General features: G+C 45.7%; 1 protein-coding gene across 14 annotated transcripts in view; it reads left to right on the forward strand.

The window, feature by feature from the left end:
• The window catches only part of LOC106566645 (membrane-associated guanylate kinase, WW and PDZ domain-containing protein 1), a 196715-nt gene that overhangs the window by 151428 nt on the left and 22301 nt on the right, over positions 1-22986 (forward strand). For 13 of the 14 annotated variants that reach the window (XM_045693040.1, XM_045693037.1, XM_014134876.2 and 10 more), the window contains 5 exons: positions 10572-10606; positions 12920-13184; positions 16015-16106; positions 21840-22035; positions 22299-22601. In XM_045693040.1, coding sequence (XP_045548996.1) covers positions 10572-10606; positions 12920-13184; positions 16015-16106; positions 21840-22035; positions 22299-22601 — 891 coding nt within the window. The remainder of the gene's footprint in view (positions 1-10571; positions 10607-12919; positions 13185-16014; positions 16107-21839; positions 22036-22298; positions 22602-22986) is intronic. The other variant, XM_014134868.2, reaches the window with a different exon arrangement.

Below are 22986 nucleotides of genomic sequence, written 5' to 3' on the forward strand. Positions count from 1 at the left end.
TGCAAAGCCACGATTCAGCTTTTTGCCGCCTTCTGAGAGCCCATGGGAGCCGTAGGAAGTGTCACGTAACAGCAGACATCCTCTGTAATGGATAGAGATAATCAAGAAGGGCAAGAAATTGTCAGACAGGGCACTTCCTGCATAGAATCTTCTCAGGTTTTGGCCTGCCAAATGAGTTCTGTTATACTCACAGACACCATTCAAACAGTTTTAGATACTTTGGAGTGTTTTCTATCCAAAGCTAATAATTATATGCATATTCTAGTTTCCAGGCAGGAGTAATAATCAGATTAAATCGGGTACGTTTTTTTATCCGGCTAAGAAAATACTGCCCCCTAGCCATAACAGGTTAACTGGTGATTATGTTAAGATTGATAGTTTTTTATAAGATAAGTTTAATGCTAGCTAGCAACTTACCTTGGCTTCTTGCTGCCCTCGCGTAACAGGTAGTCAGCCTGCCATGCAGGCTCCTCTTGGAGTGCAATGTAAGGCAGGTGGTTAGAGCGTTGGACTAGGTTTCAAAAACGAATCCCCGAATCCCCCCTGAACAAGGCAGTTAACCCCCGTTCCTAGGCCGTCATTGAAAATAAGAATGTGTTCTTAATCTGACTTGCCTAGTTAAATAAAGGAGTTAAAAAAAACGGCAAATCGGTGGCCAAAAATACCGATTGAAAACTTGAAGTCGGCCCTAATTAATCAGCCATTCCGATTAATCGGTCGACCTCTGGCCACAATAGCATAACAACGTATCAGAATTTAATTGAATCGTGACTTGGACGTAGGACATCCCAACGAATGGGCGTCCTAGTTTTCAATTTTTAACCCATAGACTAATATCAAGAGAGGGGAGAGGGAGAACGTTTCAGATAAACATACGTACCTTACATGAATTCTTCTCATCCACTCCCACCCTTATCTCTCCTCCTTCCCCCTTCAAAACCTTGTACCCACAATATCTCTCCTCCCCTCCCTTTCTCTCTCTGCGAGGTGAGTTGTAAATATCCTCCATCTTGCCTTTCCTTTGTTGCCATGACGATGCACCGCAGCAGGGACTGTCCCCTTGGGGGGAGGGAGGGAGGGAGGGAGGGAGGGAGGGAGGGAGGGAGGGAGGGAGGGAGGAGAGAGAGATGGGAAGAAGAAAAGAGATGGGTGCAGATCAAGAAAAGAGGAAGATATGGAGAGGTGACTAGGAAGACAACATGGGGATGTATAGAAGAAAGTGAAGGAGTTGAGCAAAACAAAATAGGATATTTGTCATGTGGTTCCTGTAGCACTCTGATGTATGGACAGTTGAGAACAGCCATTCATTCCCTTAGTGTGGGCACTGCTGAGAACATATCCAAGGCCACAGCCTGAACAGAGCATAGAAACAGATTCACTGAAATAATAAATGTCATGTACCCACACACTCCCCCACGCACACACCCACTCACATGTCGACTCTAACACACACACTCACCCACCCACCACTTTCTCCCCATAATCTCCTCATTAATAGATGTCCCTACCCAGTCAGCTGGGTGGCTATGACACAGTTAAGACAGACCCACAGCATCTCTCTCTGAGCCAAGTGTTAAACCTGGAACGCTCCACAGCTCCACTCTCTTGGAGTCCTCAGTCCATTACAGATCAACTCACTGACCACTCTGCTCTTTCACTCCAACACTGTTAACTTCCCAAACCATTAGCATCACAATAGCCAGGCCCTCTTAGTCATTCAGACAGCATGGTCTGAGACAGCATGGTCTGCTCAATGTTCAGAAGACTGGGCCTTTTAAGCCAGTGTTCCATTCTTAGTGATCAATCCAGAGGCCTTTAAAACGAGTGACGGGCCAATGGATTCATTGTTCCGTTTCCGAGTATTGAGCAGAGCCTTGTTGTCATTCAGCTGCTCAGGCTCAGGCAGGAGGAAGGAACTAGGTGGTGTGAGCACAATGCATCATTCACACCTGGTGGATGTATGTTGGATGGGTTGGGGGGGTATTTTTTATTTTATTTTATCTTTGGTTAACTAGGCAAGCCAGTTAAGAACAAATTCTTATTTACAATGACGGCCTACCAAAAGGCAAAAGGCCTCCTACGGGGACGGGGGCCTGGGAATAAAAATAATTTATGAATACAGTGATATAGAACAAAACACACATCACGACAAGAGAGACAACACAACACTACATAAAGAGAGGCCTAAGACAAGAACATAGCAAGGCAGCAACACATGACAACACAGTATGGTAGCAACACAACATAACAACAACATGGTTGCAACACAACATGGTAGTAGCACAAAACATGATACAAACATTATTGGGCACAGTCAAAGCACAAAGTGTGTGTATAGTGTGTGTGTGTATAGTGTGTATAGTGTGTATAGTGTGTGTGTGTGTGTGTGTGTGTGTGTGTGTGTGTGTGTGTGTGTGTGTGTGTGTGTGTGTGTGTGTGTGTGTGTGTGTGTGTGTGTGTGTGTGTGTGTGTGTGTGTGTGTGTGTGTGTAATATCCCAAAATAATTTTGGGCTGTAGGTAATAATGCAAGAAACATACTGAGCAGAAATTGAAAGAAATAACACCCCCTAAAAAAATACTGTTGTCTAGGACCTAGAAGCAGGCCATCTTGTAGGAAGTGCATAGAAGATGTTGTTCCCACTGTGACGATTACAACTTATCCAACCAGAAACTGTGGATAGATGGCAGCATTCACGCAAAACTGAAAGCGAAACTACCACATTTAATCATGGCAAGGTGACTAGGAACATGGACGAGTACAAACAGTTATGCAGTTATGCCCTCCGTAAGGCAATCAAACTGGCAAAACGACAGTACAGGGACAAAGTGAAGTTGCAATTCAACAGCTTAGATATGAGATGTATGTGGCAGGGACCTGGACAAGCTATTCACCTTTTTCACCCACTTCCACGTGAGTAAGACATTTATGCGTGTTAACCGTCGCAAGGCTGTCGGCCCAGACGGTATCCCAAGCCACGTCTGGAGTGTATACGGACATATTCAATCTCTCCCTATCCCAGTCTGTTGTCCCCACTTCAAGATGTCCACCATTGTTCCTGTACCCAAGAAAGCGAAGGTAACTTAACTAAATTTCTATTGCCCGTAGCACTCACTTCTGTCATCATGAAGTGCTTTGAGAGGCTAGTTAAGGATCATATCACCTACCCGACACCTCCAATTTGCATACCGCCCCAACAGATCCACGGATGATGCAATCGCCATTGCACTGGACACTGCCCTATCTGGACAAGAGGAACACCAATATAAGAATGCTGTTCTTCGGCTACAGATCAGCCTTCAACACCATAGTGCCCTCCTACCTCATCACTAAGCTTTGGGCCCTGGGTCTGAACCCTGCCCTGTGTAACACGGGTGCCCCACAAGGGTGCATGCTCAGCCCCCTCCTCTACTCCCTGTCCACCCATGACTGTGTGGCCACACACGTCTCCAACTCAATCATCAAGTTTGCAGACGCCACAAGAGTGGTAGACCTGATTACCAACAACAATGAGACAGCCCTGGCGGACTAGTGCCAGGAAAATAACCTCCCCTTGATTGTCAACAAAATGAAGGGGCTGATAGTGGACTTCAGTAGACAGCAGAGAGAGCACACCCCCATCCACATCAACGGGGCTGCAGTGGAGAGAGTGAAAAGCTTCATGTTCCTCGGCAACCTGAAATGGTCCAGCCACACAGACAGTGTGGTAAAAAAGGTCATTCGTCTTGGCCTCTAAGACCTTCACGAACTTCTACAAATGCACTATTGACAGCATGCTGTCGGGCTGTATCACTGCCTGGTATGGCAATTGCACCATCCGCAACCACAGGGCTCTCCAGAGATGGTGCGGTTTGCCCAACGCATCACCAAAGCACACTGCCTTCCCTCCAGGACTTCTACAGCACCCGGTGTCACAGGAAGAATAAGAAGATCATCAAGGACCTCAGCCACCTGAGCCACAGCCTGTTCACCCCACTACCATCCAGAAGGCCGAGGCAGTACAGGTGCATCAAAGCTGGGACCGAGAGACTGAAAAACAGCCTATATCTCCAGGACATCCAACTGTTCAATAGTCACCACAAGCCGGCCTCCACACAGTACCATGCCCTGAACTTAGTCTCTGTTACTAACCGGCCTCCGCCCAGTACCCTACCCTGAACTTAGTCTCTGTTACTAACCGGCCTCCACCCTGTACTCTACCCTGAACTTAGTCTCTGTTACTAACCGGCCTCCGCCCTGTACCCTGCCCTGAACTTAGTCTCTGTTACTAACCCGCCTCTGCCCTGTACTCTACCCTGAACTTAGTCTCTGTTACTAAACGGCCTCTGCCCTGTACCCTACCCTGAACTTAGTCTCTGTTACTAACCGGCCTCTGCCCTGTACTCTCACTGAACTTAGTCTCTGTTACTAACCCGCCTCTGCCCTGTACTCTACCCTGAACTTAGTCTCTGTTACTAACCGGCCTCCGCCCTGTACTCTACCCTGAACTTAGTCTCTGTTACTAACTGGCCTCTGCCCTGTACTCTACCCTGAACTTAGTCTCTGTTACTAACCGGCCTCCGCCCTGTACTCTACCCTGAACTTAGTCTCTGTTACTAACCGGCCTCCGCCCTGTACTCTACCCTGAACTTAGTCTCTGTTACTAACTGGCCTCTGCCCTGTACTCTACCCTGAACTTAGTCTCTGTTACTAACCGGCCTCCGCCCTGTACTCTACCCTGAACTTAGTCTCTGTTACTAACCGGCCTCCGCCCTGTACTCTACCCTGAACTTAGTCTCTGTTACTAACCGGCCTCCGCCCTGTACTCTACCCTGAACTTAGTCTCTGTTACTAACTGGCCTCCACCCAGTACCCTGCCCTGAACTTAGTCTCTGTTACTAACCGGCCTCCACCCAGTACCCTGCCCTGAACTTAGTCACTGTTACTAGCCAGCTACCACCCGGTACCCTGCCCTGAACTTAGTCTCTGTTACTAACCCGCCTCTGCCCTGTACTCTACCCTGAACTTAGTCTCTGTTACTAACCGGCCTCCGCCCTGTACTCTACCCTGAACTTAGTCTCTGTTACTAACCGGCCTCTGCCCTGTACTCTCACTGAACTTAGTCTCTGTTACTAACCGGCCTCTGCCCTGTACTCTCACTGAACTTAGTCTCTGTTACAAACCGGCCTCCACCCAGTACCCTGCCCTGAACTTAGTCTCTGTTACTAACTGGCCTCCGCCCAGTACCCTGCCCTGAACTTAGTCACTGTTACTAGCCAGCTACCACCCGGTACTCAAACCTGCACCTTAGAGACTCCTGCCCTATGTACATAGTCATTGAACACTGGTCACTTTAATAATGTTTACATACTGTTTTACCCACTTCATAAGTACAGTGGGGAGAACAAGTATTTGATACACTGCCGATTTTGCAGTGTATCCAGAAAATCACATTGTATGATTTTTAAGTAATTAATTAGCATTTTATTGCATCACATAAGTATTTGATACATCAGAAAAGCAGAACTTAATATTTGGTACAGAAACCTTTGTTTGCAATTACAGAGATCATACGTTTCCTGTAGTTCTTGACCAGGTTTGTACACACTGCAGCAGGGATTTTGGCCCACTCCTCCATACAGACCTTCTCCAGATCCTTCAGGTTTCAGGGCTGTCGCTGGGCAATACGGACTTTCAGCTCCCTCCAAAGATTTTCTATTGGGTTCAGGCCTGGAGACTGGCTAGGCCACTCCAGGACCTTGAGATGATTCTTACGGAGCCACTCCTTAGTTGCCCTGGCTGTGTGTTTCGGGTCGTTGTCATGCTGGAAGACCCAGCCACGACCCATCTTCAATGCTCTTACTGAGGGAAGGAGGTTGTTGGCCAAGATCTCGCGATACATGGCCCCATCCATCCTCCCCTCAATATGGTGCAGTCATCCTGTCCCCTTTGCAGAAAAGCATCCCCAAAGAATGATGTTTCCACCTCCATGCTTCACGGTCGGCATGGTGTTCTTGGGGTTGTACTCATCCTTCTTCTTCCTCCAAACATGGCGAGTGGAGTTTAGACCAAAAAGCTCTATTTTTGTCTCATCAGACCACATGACCTTCTCCCATTCCTCCTCTGGATCATCCAGATGGTCATTGGCAAACTTCAGATGGGCCTGGACATGCGCTGGCTTGAGCAGGGGGACCTTGCGTGCGCTGCAGGATTTTAATCCATGACGGCGAGGTGTGTTACTAATGGTTTTCTTTGAGACTGTGGTCCCAGCTCTCTTCAGGTCGTTGACCAGGTCCTGCCGTGTAGTTCTGGGCTGATCCCTCACCTTCCTCATGATCATTGATGCCTCACGAGGTGAGATGTTGCATGGAGCCCCAGACCGAGGGTGATTGACCGTCATCTTGAACTTCTTCCATTTTCTAATAATTGCACCAACAGTTGTTGCCTTCTCACCAAGCTGCTTGCCTATTGTCCTGTAGCCCATCCCAGCCTTGTGCAGGTCTACAATTTATCCCTGATGTCCTTACACAGCTCTCTGGTCTTGGCCATTGTGGAGAGGTTGGAGTCTGTTTGATTGAGTGTGTGGACAGCTGTCTTTTATACAGGTCACGAGTTCAAACAGGTGCAGTTAATACAGGTAATGAGTGGAGAACAGGAGGGCTTCTTAAAGAAAAACGAACAGGTCTGTGAGAGCCGGAATTCTTACTGGTTGGTAGGTGATCAAATACTTATGTCATGCAATAAAATGCTAATTAATTACTTAAAAATCATACAATGTGATTTTCTGGATTTTTGTTTTATATTCCGTCTCTCACAGTTGAAGTGTACCTATCATAAAAATTACAGACCTCTACATGCTTTGTAAGTAGGAAAACCTGCAAAATCGGCAGTGTATCAAATACTTGTTCTCCCCACTGTATATTCTGCATTCTAGTCAAGGCTCATCCTATATAAGTACTGCTCTACACACCTTCCCTATTCACATACTGTCCACACTGTCTATACAGCATCATACACATATAATGTAGATTTACATTCCGGACCTTAACATTGCTCGTTCTAATTCTTAATTCCTTTATTTGTATTTGTGTGTATTGTTAGGTATACTGCACTGTTGGAGCTAGAAACATAAGCATTTCGCTGCACCTGCGATAACATCGGCAACATATGTCTATGCGACCAATAACATTTCATTTGATCTGATGTTGATCTGACACACACACACACACACACACACACACACACACACACACACACACACACACACACACACACACACACACACACACACACACACACACACACACACACACACACTCTTATCATCCACATACTCATTCACATGCTTGCTATGATGTTCCTCCCATTCCTTGCCATTATAGGCAATTCCACTGTGTGCGAAAGAGGGGGTGAGAAAGAGGGAGAGAGAAAGAGGGAGCGGTAGAAAGAGAGTGTGAGGATGAATTATGAATCATGTAGAGGGGCTTTGCAGGCAGCAACAGAAAGTTTTAACATTTAATGATTTTCGCCAATGCAGCAGGATGGGTAAAGAAAGAGCTTTCCTATCGTGTGTTAACAATGCCGGAAGGTTCCATTGATGTTTTCAGAGTGTTTTCTTTGTGCTGGGTTGCGGGATAGTGACAGCGTGAGGGCATGCATCGGCCACAGGTGAACCTTAAATCAGTTTGAGATTAAAGTGGAGGATGGTTTATTGGCTTTATCTAAGGTGGATGAGATGCAGGAGAGAGGATGAACCCTGGTAGATGGAGATACCCCAGGGATCAAATGCTCTTCGGGAGGTATTCATTATACCTTCTCTAGAAAGTACAGATGCAGCATGCTCCATGTTAAACAGAAAGCGCTACTGTAGTTTGATAATGACCTCTAATGCGCTATCAAATTCCCTAGTTACACTATACATCAATCTGGTTTTCTAGGTAATATGCTATCAATCTGGTTTCCTAGGTAGTATGCTATCAATCTGGTTTCCTAGGTAGTATGCTATCAATCTGGTTTCCTAGGTAGTATGCTATCAATCTGGTTTCCTAGGTAGTATGCTATCAATCTGGTTTCCTAGATAGTATGCTATCAATCTGGTATCCTAGGTAGTATGCTATCAATCTGGTATCCTAGGTAGTATGCTATCAATCTGGTATCCTAGGTGGTATGCTATCAATCTGGTATCCTAGGTGGTATGCTATCAATCTGGTATCCTAGGTGGTATGCTATCAATCTGGTATCCTAGGTAGTATTCTGCTGCAGGTGTTTTTTTATAATAGCCTACATGACCTTAGAATTAATTATAAGGTTCTATCTGCAAAAATATGATTCTGAGATAATTGGCTTTAACGTTCCAAACCCTCATTGGTAAAACATGTTTTATCTTGTATTCTTTATGGCTTAACAACTGGAGAATATTACCTAGGTAGAGGACATTGTACAGAACAAGGCTATGTCAATAACTCAGTGTTGACAAAATGCAGCTAGAACCTTAGAATTCCTGTTGAATTGATACAAAGACAAAGAAGGAAGGGACAATAGTGCTTATCGGTATCTCTGTTGCTCTGCTCAGTGGGCTACTTGTCATGGATTCCGTACCAGTTGCTTGAAACAGGTTGATTGTATCAGTTGATTTTACAATTTAGGGTTTTGTTTCACAGCTAAACTGTATGAATGGATATCATGGTTGTGAGGGGTTTGGAATAAGCTGTTCACTTTAAATGTAGATTATTGGTATTCATCATCCCATTACTTCTAGTGTGTGTGTGTTTGTGCGTGCGTGCGTGTGTGTGTGTGATAGTGAGAAGGAGAGTCAGAGGAGAGGGAGAGAGAGGTAGGGGGAGGGGTGGATGCCAGCAAGCAAGCCACACCGTGCAAGGATGAGAAGGGGGAGGGCATATGAAAAAAAGAGAGGGTGAGAAAGAGAGAGGGAGAAAGAGAGGGAGGGAGTAGACAAGATCTGCTTCTCAATGTGCGAGCGTTGAGCAGAGGAGCTGCTGCCTGCTGTAGTTGAACACACAGAGAGACATTCAGAAGATGCTCTCAGTGAGAGTGGAGCTGACAATGGCCGTCCATATCATGCTCAAGCTCCTGGACTCCTGGTAATACAGATGTAGGATCTTAATTTGATTACCCTGTTGCAGGATAACTTTCCTGCAATGCAGGAAATGTAAAACTTGTAGTGTATTTGAGGTTTAAAAAGGATTCTGAAGTTTAATTTCCCAATGAAATTTCAAACGTGATCTTCCCCTACGAAAAATGTATCAACCCATGCAAAAATGTCCATTAATTATAATCCACATAATAATTCACATTTCCTGTTGTTGCAGGATTATTTTCCTGCTGTAGCAAATTCGCTCAAATTAAGATCCTAAATCTGTAGTTGAGATTCTGCCTGCAGAGTGCTCTGTCTCATTCTCGTTTGGTGGTTTGGTCGCTCAGTGGCTCGTCTTCAGTGGTACGGTGGATGGGAGCAACCTTCTGCAGCGTCAGTCAGTCAGTCAGTCAGTCAGTCAGTAGCTCCTGTCCTAGTAGCAGGAGAGAGAAGGGGTGAGAGAGAAGGGGTGAGAGAGAAGGAGTGAGAGAGAAGGAGTGAGAGAGAGAGAGAGGTTGAGAGAGAGAGAGAGAGAGGGAGAGCAAGAGAGAAAGGGTGAGCGAGAGAGAGAGAGAGCAAGGGTGAGCGAGAGAGAGAGAGAGAGAGGGTGAGCGAGAGGGAGAGGGAGAGAGAGAGAGAGAGGGAGAGCGAGAGAGGGAGAGCGAGAGAGGGAGAGCGAGAGAGGGAGAGCGAGAGAGGGAGAGCGAGAGAGGGAGAGCGAGGGTGAGCGAGAGGGAGAGAGAGGGAGAGAGGGTGAGAGGGAGAGAGAGAGGGAGAGCGAGAGGGTGAGAGAGAGAGAGAGAGAGAGAGAGCGAGAGAGGGAGAGCGAGAGAGGGAGAGCGAGAGAGGGAGAGCGAGGGTGAGCGAGAGGGAGAGAGAGGGAGAGAGGGTGAGAGGGAGAGAGAGAGGGAGAGCGAGAGGGAGAGAGAGAGAGAGAGAGAGGGTGAGCGAGAGAGAGGGTGAGCGAGAGGGAGAGAGAGGGAGAGAGAGGGAGAGAGGGTGAGAGGGAGAGAGAGAGGGAGAGGGAGAGAGAGAGAGGGTGAGCGAGAGGGAGAGGGAGAGGGAGAGGGAGAGAGAGAGAGAGAGGGAGAGCGAGAGAGGGAGAGCGAGAGAGGGAGAGCGAGGGTGAGCGAGAGGGAGAGAGAGGGAGAGAGGGTGAGAGGGAGAGAGAGAGGGAGAGCGAGAGGGAGAGGGTGAGCGAGAGAGAGGGTGAGCGAGAGGGAGAGAGAGAGAGAGAGAGAGAGAGAGTTATCAGACCGCATGGGGAGGCGGTGATCACTCTGGCTAACGCACAACGTAGCACAGCGCAGCGCCACTCTGAGAATGAGAGAGAGTGAGAGCTGGGCTAGCTCAGCTCTGCAGCAGGACCCGTCGTCCTTCCCTCCATCCTTGCGTCCCTCTGTCCGTCCGGTGAAGTGGTTGTTTTTGCTCGGGGTGGACGGTTACGGAGTAACACCGGTCATTAATGCTCTCTCTGTCTCTCTGCCGCTGCTTTGCAGGAGTGGTGCCGGCCAAGAGGAGCCCCAAGCTAGTGGTAAGTACAACACAACTCTCTTCTCCTTCTCCTCCCTTCTTCTCCCTTTCCTCTGCATGTGTTAGTGTTATTCCCCCGGTGCATGCCTGCTTTCTGCTGGATGGATGTGGGGGCTATTTAAAGAACAAAAGACATGCAGCCTTCCATATACCTCCCCTGCGAACTTTTCTTTCTCCCCTCTTTCCCCTCTCTCGCTCCCTCACTGTGACCTCGTTTTCTCTTTCTCAATTTCCCCATTGCTCCCTCTCCCTGTCTTTTCTCTCTCCATATTATATCTCTCTTTCTCTCCCGCTTTCCCTCTCTTCCTTCCTCCACCTCTCCCATGCTGTCATACTATCAGCGATTAAGGTTGGCCTTGGTGCCCTGGTTGAGTCGTTGTATTAGTGACCAGCTGGTAGGGGTGGCATAGGGTCATGGATGAAGGGAATGGGGGAGGGAGGGAGGGGCTGTCATATAGCAGTGGCTTGTGTAGAGGAGGATAGATTAACAAATAATGATGGAATGAGGGAAAGACCTGAAGGAAATGTTAGAGGCACTCTATGGGAGTGACTCACATGCTTGAGCCCACAGGTACAGTGGACAGAGAGGAGGAGAGGCACATTAGCTACCTCAGTGCTGGAGCAGTAGGATGGTCTCTCCAGGGACAATAACTTTATTCCGAGGTTTAAAGAGCGAACGCCTCCTCATCTTTAACACTCATCTTAACCTGATGAGAAAGCAATACTGGCTATGAGGAGACAACACTCCAGCTGTAAATAACACTCAGCCCAAGGCATCCCCTGGAGCCTCATCCAGAGTGTAAAGTTGTCCCTAGAACGGATCCTAGATCCGTTTTGTGTTCTGCCCCCCTATTGGTTTAAATCAAGATTTGGGGAGGCAGCAAAGGAGGAACACTCCACTCATAGTGATTTATGCTCCCAACTGTGTTTTTATTATGACTGTTTATCAAACCTTAGCTCGTCATAAAGGGAGGGTGGGCTAAACCTAGTTCAGTGCCAAACTGGCAACTTCTACCCACAGCCATCCACAGAGTATGTATACTATAGGAATGTGGATAATACATTACATACATATTTCAGCGTTCCTGTTAACAGGAAGCGGAGCTATTTGGGATTAGGGATTAGTGGGATATGGCATCGGTCATAGATGGGGCGTCGCTGATTGAGGTCATGTGACAGGGTGGGGGAGGGCTTTGTAAGGTTTGAGCGGGGGCAATGGTGACCCTGTTCGGTTGCCACTGTCAATTCGTTTTTCACGATGGGAAAGCAGGCTTTGTGTTGTATCATTGAAATGTTAGGCTGCATGCAAGTCTGTGTCAGCCTCTACGCGCTGTTCTGCCTCTGATGCTGGGCTTTAAATATGTGCTTAGAGTACACTGCCATTTGCAAGAGGGACCCAACTGTCTTGGTGCATTTGCAAAGTGTGGGCTTGTAAGTGTGTTTTTGTTTCTACTAACAAGCCTATGTTTGCTTTTCCTCTCATGCATGATGTTGATTTTAATATTTCATCAACCATAACAAATATTAATTTGTCTTAATTATCAAATGTCTTAATTGATCTAGGGACAAGCTGATGACATGTTTCCTTGACCTGACTCCATGTGTTCAATGTGTTAGACACGTACAGGTTTTTCATATTCCATTTTCATAAGCTTCTTCAAATGTCTCACAGTCTTATAACCAAGCTTAGAGGTCTTATATTCAGTGAATTGCACTGGACTGAATATATTATTATTATTATTGTTTTTAATAAAAAACTGAAAAGTAGTGTTATTGGCTGAGAGGTTTGGAACATTAATACTGTACAATTGTGAAAGTGATGATAATGCCCTTTTAGTGTAAGAGCTGTTTGAGAAGACCGTTTTGGTGGGAAGCAGTTCTCGCCTGCCTGGTGTCATGATAAACGGGGGGACATGAACGTAGTGTGTGTATGAATAAACACATCGTGTTGTCTTATTGTATTATAAAGAAACTATTCAGAGACTGTTCTGTGTGTGGGCGTCATAGAAACCATGTCATCTCTCCCGCACACCGTTGGAATACAGCTCTTACTGACAGACACAATCAATTCACTTGGTGTTTCTATGATAATGACCTTGGATGGTTGTTTCATTCTTGTCTCTCTCTACTACCTTACCTTCTTACTCATCTCTCTTTTTTCACTTCCTGTCTTTATTCTGTCTTCTCTTATTCGGCCCTCTCTTTCTCCTTCCTTTCTCACTATCACCTCACCTTCTCCTCTCGTCTTATCTCTCTCCCCCTGTCTTCCACCCTTTCTCCCTCCTTTCTCTCCCTCCCCATTATTTCCATTCAGCAGCAGCTGGAGAGGAAGGACAGTCAGAGCAGCTCCCAGCACAGTGTGTGCAGCCATCGCAGCACCCACACAGACTCTCCCAGCCACCCCTCCTCCAACATGCCCAGTGAGGCCGTAGGCCCCCCTCCGGCCGCCCCCACACAGCTGCTGCCTGGCCTGCCTCCCCTGCCCACCCAGGACCCTGGAGATGGTACCATGACCCTCCAGAAGAAGCCAGACCCCTTCAAGATCTGGGCCCAGTCCAGGAGCATGTATGAGAGCAGACGTGAGTCATCACTTCACTGTGGTTGTTTGGCACAACTGACAAGTGTAGGTTCAACAATGCTGCCGAACACAAATACATCAAACATGTATCAACTAGAGTGAATGAGCCTGGGATCTGATCATCATGTCTGTTGATTGGTGGGAAGAGAGAAACTCTTGAAACTTTTCTGATTATTCTGTTGGGATTTGACTAGACAGTGTATGAGTTTGTTTAAGTAAGTGGGTGTTGCATTGTGTCCTGGAGGAGAAGCATGGTTAAGTACTTTGTAGGAGCAGCTCTGTGTGTGTGTGTGTGTGTGTGTGTGTGTGTGGTATGAGTGTATGAGTCAAACCTGACTCTGTGACAGAAGATGTCCCGGAGAGCTTAGTCTCCCTGCTCTGTGAAGCTATCGACACCTCTCAATTTATAAACACCTGCATTTCCAAACACTCAGAGGAGTGTGTAGGTCTGATGTCAGCGGAAGAAGGGACTAGAAATGAAGGATCACATGCATCCTACCTTGCTGATGGCTCAGAAATGAAAATGATGTTATATCCAGTGTTGACCCAAGCCTACGTCATGAGCTATTTGACAAAAATAATGTAGATGTTCTCATCAGCAGAAAAAATAAATACATCTATTTGAACAATAGTGTGGTGCATACAATACTTTTTCCTTGTTCTAACCCTAAGAATTGGGAATGATAGAAGGTAGACTGGGCGATAGAAGGCACCCCCGTTTTGAGTTGTAAAAGCAGAAACATCTGTTCTTAACTCTCCCCCATATCCTTTGCAGTCAAAACTCAGGTCCTCCATTATTCATGAGTGGAGGAGGACGCCACCCCACTTATTTACTATACTCACTACAAGTCTCTTGAGAGAAATGGTTTGTTCTCCAAACAATGGGTCATTAATTTCCATCTAGGGGGCAATATGATGACTCCTCGAGAAAAACAGTTATTCTTTATTAAAGAGTCTGGTCATTTACAGTACATTGCAACATATACAATTAAACTGAGTGGGGAGACAAGCAAACATAACTTAGTGTAATAGGAATGTAATGTTGTTTTCTTGAATGCCATTTGCACTTTATAAGAGGCAGGCCATTGCATGTCTGGCAACAATAATGTGTTTACATTCAAGGTGTATTAAAAATGCATCCATTATCAGAATATGCTCATTATGTGTGCACGTGCAGTGTGTGTGTGTGTGTGTGTGTGTGTGTGTGTGTGTGTGTGTGTGTGTGTGTGTGTGTGTGTGTGTGTTCTGTCTGTCTGTCTGTGTCAGTGTGTAGTGCTAGTTGCCTGCCAGCCTGTTTGTGTGCGTGCTAGCAGTGCTGGTTAATCCATGCAGGTGGTGTTGCAGTGATGGTTAATCAGTGCAGGTGGTGTTGCAGTGATGGTTAATCAGTGCAGGCGGTGTTGCAGTGATGGTTAATCAGTGCAGGCGGTGTTGCAGTGCTGGTTAATCCATGCAGGTGGTGTTGCAGTGCTGGTTAATCCATGCAGGCGGTGTTGCAGTACTGGTTAATCAGTGCAGGCGGTGTTGCATGCTGGTTAATCAGTGCAGGTGGTGTTGCAGTGCTAGTTAATCCATGCAGGCGGTGTTGCAGTGTTGGTTAATCAGTGCAGGTGGGGTTGCAGTGCTGGTTAATCAGTGCAGGTGGGGTTGCAGTGCTGGTTAATCCATGCAGGCAGTGTTGCAGTACTGGTTAATCAGTATGTAAAGTAGAGCCAGTAGAATCTAGGTCTGCTGCTGATTAAATATTAACTGGGCCTGGTGATCCCTCCGCAATGGAGCTGATCTTACTGTTTGTTGGGCTGGATTATTAGAATGGGTTAGAGTTGGAGATGGGGGTTGAGAGGAAAGGAGAGGTATTTAATGTGTGCTGGTGCGTCTGTGTGTCTGTTGTGGACTCATATGGTGTTCTGTGGTGTCAGGAGATAGGACTGAGACAGGGCTAGAGATGAGACCATGCTGGGACCCTCCTGCAGAGGATATTTTTGCTGACAGTTACAGACTGTGCGTGCGTGTGTGCGTGCAAGAGAGAGAGAGAGAGATCTGCTGTGCTAGGGACAGGGATCAGTGGAAGGCTAATGACTTATCCAACCTGCAGACAGACAGACAGACAGACAGACAGACAGACAGACAGACAGACAGACAGACAGACAGACAGACAGACAGACAGACAGACAGACAGACAGACAGACAGACAGACAGACAGACAGACAGACAGACAGCTAGCTGAGGGCTAATAAAACCTATGTGGCAGACAGAAGGTGCCTCAGGAGAAGTGGTCCATGCCCTGTGTTCAGACTGGCCCTGTGGGTGAACAGACTAACACCAAATTGCCTGTGTCCTCCCACAGCCACGTGTGTTTGTGTTCCACAGAGAGAGACGGAACGAGAAAAAGAGGCAGAGAGTTAAAAGGTCACATTCATAGAGAGCATGTACATGGCATTTGTTCCTCCTGTCCTCTGGGAGCCAACCCTGTACCTGAAAGAAGGAACCTAATATGCCAAGTGATGCAGAGGAGAGTAGAGAGGAGGGGGTGTTCATACCAGATTGTTTAATAACAAGATCTAACTGAACTGAATTTAAATGTAGTCCAACGCCAGGATAGTGGGCTTGAATCCCGGGACCAACCATACGTAAAATGCATGGATGCATGACTGTAAGTCACTTTGGATTAAAGTGTCTGCAAAATGGTATTTATTATATTATGATTATGAATACTGAACTTAATTGCAGTGTATTGATTAATGCAACAGTCATGCCGTAGGTTTAACTTTCTGAGTGTCAGGTCTACTCTCTGTTTCACTTCCACTGAGCTCTTGTGTTGTGTGTTTCAGAGCCAGATTGCCAGGAGCAGGAGATCTTCCTGTGGCGGAAGGATACAGGTTTTGGGTTCCGCATCCTGGGAGGAAATGAGGCCGGAGAGCCGGTGAGTATCCCTGCACCATTCCTCCACCATATCCCTTGTCTGTCACTGTTAAGTTTGGATGCGCCAAGGAAAAGCAAAAGGTTTGTAATGGGATCTTTTCATGCAGCACACCATTCACTTACAGTGCATTCGGAATCTACACACAATAGCCCATAATGACAAAGCAAAAACATGTTTTTATTTTTGCAAATGTATATAATAAACTAAAAAATGAAATATCACATTTACATAAGTACTCAGACCCTTTACTCAGTACTTTGTTGAAGCACCTTTGGCAGCGGTTACAGCCTCGAGTCTTCTTGGGTGTGACGCTACAATCTTGGCACACCTGTATTTGGAGAGTTTCTCCCATTCTTCTCTGCAGATCCTCTCAAGCTCTGTCAGGTTGGATGGGCAGCGTTTCTACACAGCTATTTTCAGGTCTCTCCAGAGATGTTCGATCGGGTTCAAGTCCAGGCTCTGGCTGGGCCACTCAAAGCCATTCAGAGACTTGCGTTGTCTTGGCTGAGTGCTTAGGGTTGTTGTCCTGTTGGAAGGTGAACCTTCGTCCCTGTCTGAGGTTCTGAGAGCTCTGGAGCAAGTTTTCATCAAGGATCTCTCTATACGTTGCTCTGTTCATCTTTCCCTCGATCCTGACTAGTCTCCCTGCCGCTGAAAACATCCCCATAGCATGATGATGCCACCACCATGCTTCACCGTAGGGATGGTGCCAGGTTTCCTCCAGACATGATGCTTGTTATTCAGGCAAAATAGTTCAATCTTGGTTTCATCAGACCAGAGCATCTTGTTTCTCATGGTCTGAGAGTCTTTGGGTGCCTTTTGGCAAACTCCAAGCGGGCTGTCATAAGCCTTTTACTGAGGAGTGGCTTCTGTCTGGTCACTCTACCATGAAGGCCTGATTGGTGGAGTGCTACAGAGATTGTTGTCCTTCTTGAAGGTTCTCCCATCTCCACAGAGGAACTCTAGAGCTCTGTCAGAGTGACCGTTGGGTTCTTGGTCACCTCCCTGACCAAGTGTGTGCCTTTCCAAATCATGTCCAATCAATTGAATTTACCACAGGTGGAATCCAATCAAGTTGTAGAAACATCTCAACAATAATCAATGGAAACATGATGGACCTGAGCTCAATTTCAAGTCTCATAGCAAAGGGTCTGAATACTTATGTAAATAAGGTATTTCTGTTTTTTGTTTTTATTAAATGTGCAAACATTTCTAAAAACCTCTTTTCGTTTCGTCATTATGTGGTATTGTGTGTAGATTGATGAGAACTTTGGCTGTAACGTAACAAAATGTGTGAAAAAAGGCACTGTATACATGACTGACAATTAAGCATTCCAAAGCCAGACTGGAAGCATAAAAGATGTATCGGCATTCCCCATGTCTGGTTATTACATCACGTGTTACATCATAAATAAACACTAAACAAAGTTTTGAATTAAACAGCACTGCTGCATGATACTGCGTGTTAAAAGGGCAGCTGATGTACTGAACCCTCAATATTCTATTACAGCCTCATCACTATGTTTCCTGTCAGAGTCCCATGCCTTTTGGGTTTTCTTTGTTAAACTCTCTGGGAAATGTGGGACGCAGGGCGCCAAATAGCAGGGCGCCAAATTCAAAACAACAAAGATCTCATAATTCAAATTTCTCAAACATACAACTATTTTACACCATTTTAAAGATGAACTTCTCGTTAATCCAACCACATTGTCCGATTTAAAAAAGGCTTTATGGAGAAAGTATAGCATTAGATTATGTTCGGACAGCGCCGAGACAAGAAAAACTACACAGCCATTTTCCAAGCAAGAAGAAGCGTCACAAAACATGAAATACAGCTAAAATTAATCACTAACCTTTGATGAGCTTCATCAGATGGCACTCATAGGACTTCATGTTACACAATACATGTATGTTTTGCTCGATAAAGTTCATATTTATATCCAAAAACCACATTTTACATTGGCGTGTAATGTTCAGAAAAGTTTTTTCTGTAATTTACAGAAATACTCATCATAAACATTGATAGAATATTAAACTGTTATTCAAAGAATTATAGATACACTTCTCCTTAATGCAACCGCTGTGTCAGATTTAAAAAAAAAACTTTACAGCGAAAGCACACTTTGCAATAATCTGAGTACAGCGTTCAGACACGAAACTAAACCCGCCATTTTTTGGAGTCAACAAAACTCAGAAATAATATTATAAATATTCACTTACCTTTGATGATCTTCGTCGGAATGCACTCCCAGGAATCCCAGTTCCCCAATAAATGTTCATTTGTTTCGACAAAGTCCATATATATGTCCAAATACCTCCTTTTTGTTTGCGCTTTCGGTAGAGTACTCCAAATGCACTGTGCTCGCGCAGTTAACCTCTTGGGGCTAGGTGGGACGCTAGCGTGCCACCTGTGGTGCACTCCATCAACAGCAGGTGCATTTCAAGAGCGGCAAATTTGAATCCAAATAAATGTCAAAATTCAAATTTTTCAAAAATACAACTATGTTACACCATTTGAAAGATAAACATCTCCTTAATCTAACCACGTTTTACGATTTCAAAAAGGTTTTACGGCGAAAGCATAAATTTAGAGTATGTTAGGACAGTACATTTACAAGAGTTGTGTGTAATGTTTTGTCAAGTCAAAGACAGGGTCACCAAAACCATAAAACCAGCTAAAATGATACACTAACCTTTTACAATCTCCATCAGATGACACTCCTAGGACATTATGTTAGACAATGCATGCATTTTTAGTTCTATCAAGTTCATATTTATATACAAAAACAGCGTTTTACTATGGCATTGATGTTGAGGAAATCGTTTCCCTCCAATAACCGGCAGTCAAGTCAGCGTCAGAAATTAAATAATTAAAATTAGAAAACATTGTTAAAATATTATATTGTCATTTAAAGAATTATAGATTTACATCTTTTGAACGCAATCAACTTGCCAGATTTAAAAATAACCTTACTGGGAAATCACACTTTGCAATAATCTGAGCACTGTGCCCAGAAAAATACGCGTTGCGATACAGACTAGACGTCATGTTGGGGAGATCTAAAATCGAAAATACTATGTAAATAATCCATTACCTTTGATTCTCTTCATCAGATGTCACTTCCAGGTATCACAGGTCCATAACGAATGTAGTTTTGTTCAAAAAAGCTCATCATTTATGTCCAAAAATCTCCGTCTCGTTAGCACATGATGTAAGCCAGCCGGACTTCTCGTCATGAACGAGGGGAAAAAATATATTTCCGTTCGTTCAAACATGTCAAACGTTGTATAGCATAAATCATTAGGGCCTTTTTAACCAGAACATGAATAATATTCAAGGTGGACGAATGCATAGCCTTTTATAACGTATTGGAACGAGGGTACCCAACATGAAGTAGCGCGCCAGGTGTCTAATGGGACATCACCGTTCCATGGCTCTTGTTCGGTCAGATCTCCCTCCAGAAGACTCAAAACACTTTGTAAAGGCTGGTGACATCTAGTGGAAGCAATAGGAAGTGCCAAAATATTCCTAAACCCCTGTGTCTTTCAATGGGATAGCTTTAAAGTCAATACAACACATCAGGTATCCACTTCCTGTCAGAAAATGTCTCAGGGTTTTGCCTGCCAAATGAGTTCTGTTATACTCACAGACACCATTCAAACAGTTTTGGAAACTTTAGAGTGTTTTCTATCCATATATAATAAGTATATGCATATTCTAGTTACTGGGTAGGATTAGTAACCAGATTAAATCGGGTACATTTTTTTTATCCAGACGTGCAAATGCTGCCCCCTAGACCCAACAGGTTAAGTTCAGATGAAAAGTCAAAAAAGTTATATTACAGATGACGTATAGAATGTCAAACGATGTATAGAATCAATCTTTAAGATGTTTTTATCATAAATCTTCCATAACATTCCAACCGGACGATTCCTTTGTCTTCCAAAAATAAAAGAAACCCTCTGAGCTCATGTCATTTTCTCACTCATCTACTTCCAGGAGCTCTTGTTCTCTCCCTATTCACAGTAGAAGCAACGTTCTAAAGACTGTTGACACCTAGTGGAAGCCTTAGGAAGTGCAAAATGAACCCTAAGTCACTGTATACTGGATAGGGAATCACTTGAAAAACTACAACCTCAGATTTCCTAACTTCCTGGTTGGATTTTTTTCTCAGGTTTTTGCCTGCCATATGAGTTCTGTTATACTCACAGACATCATTCAAACAGTTTTAGAAACTTCAGAGTGTTTTCTATCGACATCTACTAATAATATGCATATCCTACCTTCTGGGCCCGAGTAACAGGCAGTTTAATTTGGGCACGTCATTCATCTGAATTTTCAAACACACACACGCACGCACGCACGCACACACACACAAACACACACACACACACACACTCTCACACACACACACACACACACACACACACACACACACACACACACACACACACACACACACACACACACACACACACACACACACACACACACACACACACACACACAACACTCATTCTGTGTCAGCTCACACTGTGATGCTCAACCAAACCAAATAGTCTTCCTTCTCTCTTCTGTGCATCAGTTGTTCTCCCCCACTCTCTCCCTCTAATTTGAAGCAGTAGAAATGTAGATTCCACTGTCTGTTTTTGTGTCTCTGAGAGAGATGACTGGTGCTGTCGTTACATGAGGTAGGCCTGCGTGCTGTTCTTAGGAGATTCGTTTAGGCAGACTTAGACAAAAGGTGTTGGTTATGTGGCATATTTTTCTTTCAGAGACATGAACAGAGAGAAAGTAGAAAAAGGGAGTTTTATATATATATATATATATATATATACCTATATATATATATATATATATATATACTGTATATATGCTGACAGGTGTATTAAATCAAGCACACACCCATGCAATCTCCATAGACAAACATTGGCAGTAGAAGGGCCTTACTGAAGAGCTCAGTAACTTTCAACGTGGGACCGTCATAGGATGCCACCTTTCCAAAAAGTCAGTTCGTAAAATTTCTGCCCTACTAGAGCTGCCCCAGTCAACTGTAAGTGCTGTTATTGTGAAGTGGAAACATCTAGGAGCAACAACGGCTCAGATGCGAAGTGGTAGCCCACACAAGCTCACAGAATGGGACCGCCGAGTGCTGAAGCGCATACCAAGTTCCAAACAGCCTCTGAAAGCAATGTCAGCACAATAACTGTTCGTCGGGAGCTTCATCAAAGGGGTTTCCATGGCCGAGAAGCCACACACAAGCCTAAGATCACCATGCACAATGCCAAGCATCAACTGGAGTGGTGTAAAGCTAGCCGCCATTAGACTCTGGAGCAGTGGAAACTCTTCAGTGATGAATCACGCTTCACCATCTGGCAGCTGTACGGACAAATCTGGGTTTGGAGGATGCCAGGAGAACGCTATCTGCCCCAATGCATAGTGCCAACTGTAAAGTTTGGTGGAGGATAAATAATGGTCTGGGGCTGTTTTTCATGGTTCGGGCTAAGCCCCTTAGTTCCAGTTCAGGGACATTTTAACGCTACAGCATCCAATGGCATTCTAGACGATTCTGTGCTTTGGGACGGAATGGAACATCAAATGGTTTAATTTAGCTGCGTTGAACTTGAACTACAAGTGAAGTACAAGGCTGATTTATATGTATCATGTTTTGTAGATCTAGAGTATTCCCATAATGAAGTACAGAGCTAATGTATCTCTATGGTATTTTGTAGATCTACATTGGGCACATAGTGAAGTATGGAGCAGCAGATGAGGACGGGCGTCTGCGTTCGGGGGACGAGCTCATCTGTGTGGACGGCACGGCCGTGGTGGGCAAGTCTCACCAGCTGGTGGTGCAGCTGATGCAGCAGGCCGCCAAACAGGGCCACGTCAACCTCACTGTCCGGCGCAAGAGCTCAGGATACGGAGGTGAGGACTGGTCACAGAGACAGCATAGGCATATGCATACACAGGCAAACACTCACCTACACACACTCACCCACACACACTCACCACACACTCCACAACAGCGGCCACCTACACTACCCACGCTAGTTAAAACCTATTGCTTATTGGCTCAGTGAACTATCACTAGCCCCTGCCAAACATAAGGAGAAGAAAAAAAATATATTAGCTGAACACCGTTTTTATATTGCCTGTCCACCTCTTCATTCCCCCCATCTCTTCTTCAGTGGGTAAAGGGGAGGGTGACGTGCCCCCGTCCCCGGCCTCGTCGCACCACAGCAGCACCCAGGCCCCCTCCCTGACAGAGGGCAAGCGGACCCCCCAGGGCAGCCAGAACTCCCTCAACACAGTCAGCTCCGGCAGTGGCTCCACCAGTGGGATCGGCAGTGGGGGAGGAGGGGGCTCCGGCAGTGCTGTGGTCCCCGCAGCCCTGCAGCCATATGACATGGAGATCCAACGCGGAGAGAATGAGGGCTTCGGATTCGTCATTGTGTCGTCGGTCTCCAGGCCTGATGCTGGGACTACTTTGGGTGAGTGGGATGGGCAATGCTACGGTGGGCTGGGTTATGGTGAGCTGAGTGGGATGGGCAATGTTACGGTGGGCTGGGTTATGGTGAGCTGAGTGGGATGGGCAATGTTACGGTGGGCTGGGTTATGGTGAGCTGAGTGGGATGGGCAATGTTACGGTGGGCTGGGTTATGGTGAGCTGAGTGGGATGGGCAATGTTACGGTGGGCTGGGTTATGGTGAGCTGAGTGGGATGGGCAATGTTACGGTGGGCTGGGTTATGGTGAGCTGAGTGGGATGGGCAATACTACGGTGGGCTGGGTTATGGTGAGCTGAGTGGGATGGGCAATACTACGGTGGGCTGGGTTATGGTGAGCTGAGTGGGATGGGCAATACTACGGTGGGCTGG

This window comes from Salmo salar, chromosome ssa13 (assembly GCF_905237065.1).
Source record: "Salmo salar chromosome ssa13, Ssal_v3.1, whole genome shotgun sequence".
NCBI lineage: Eukaryota > Metazoa > Chordata > Actinopteri > Salmoniformes > Salmonidae > Salmo > Salmo salar.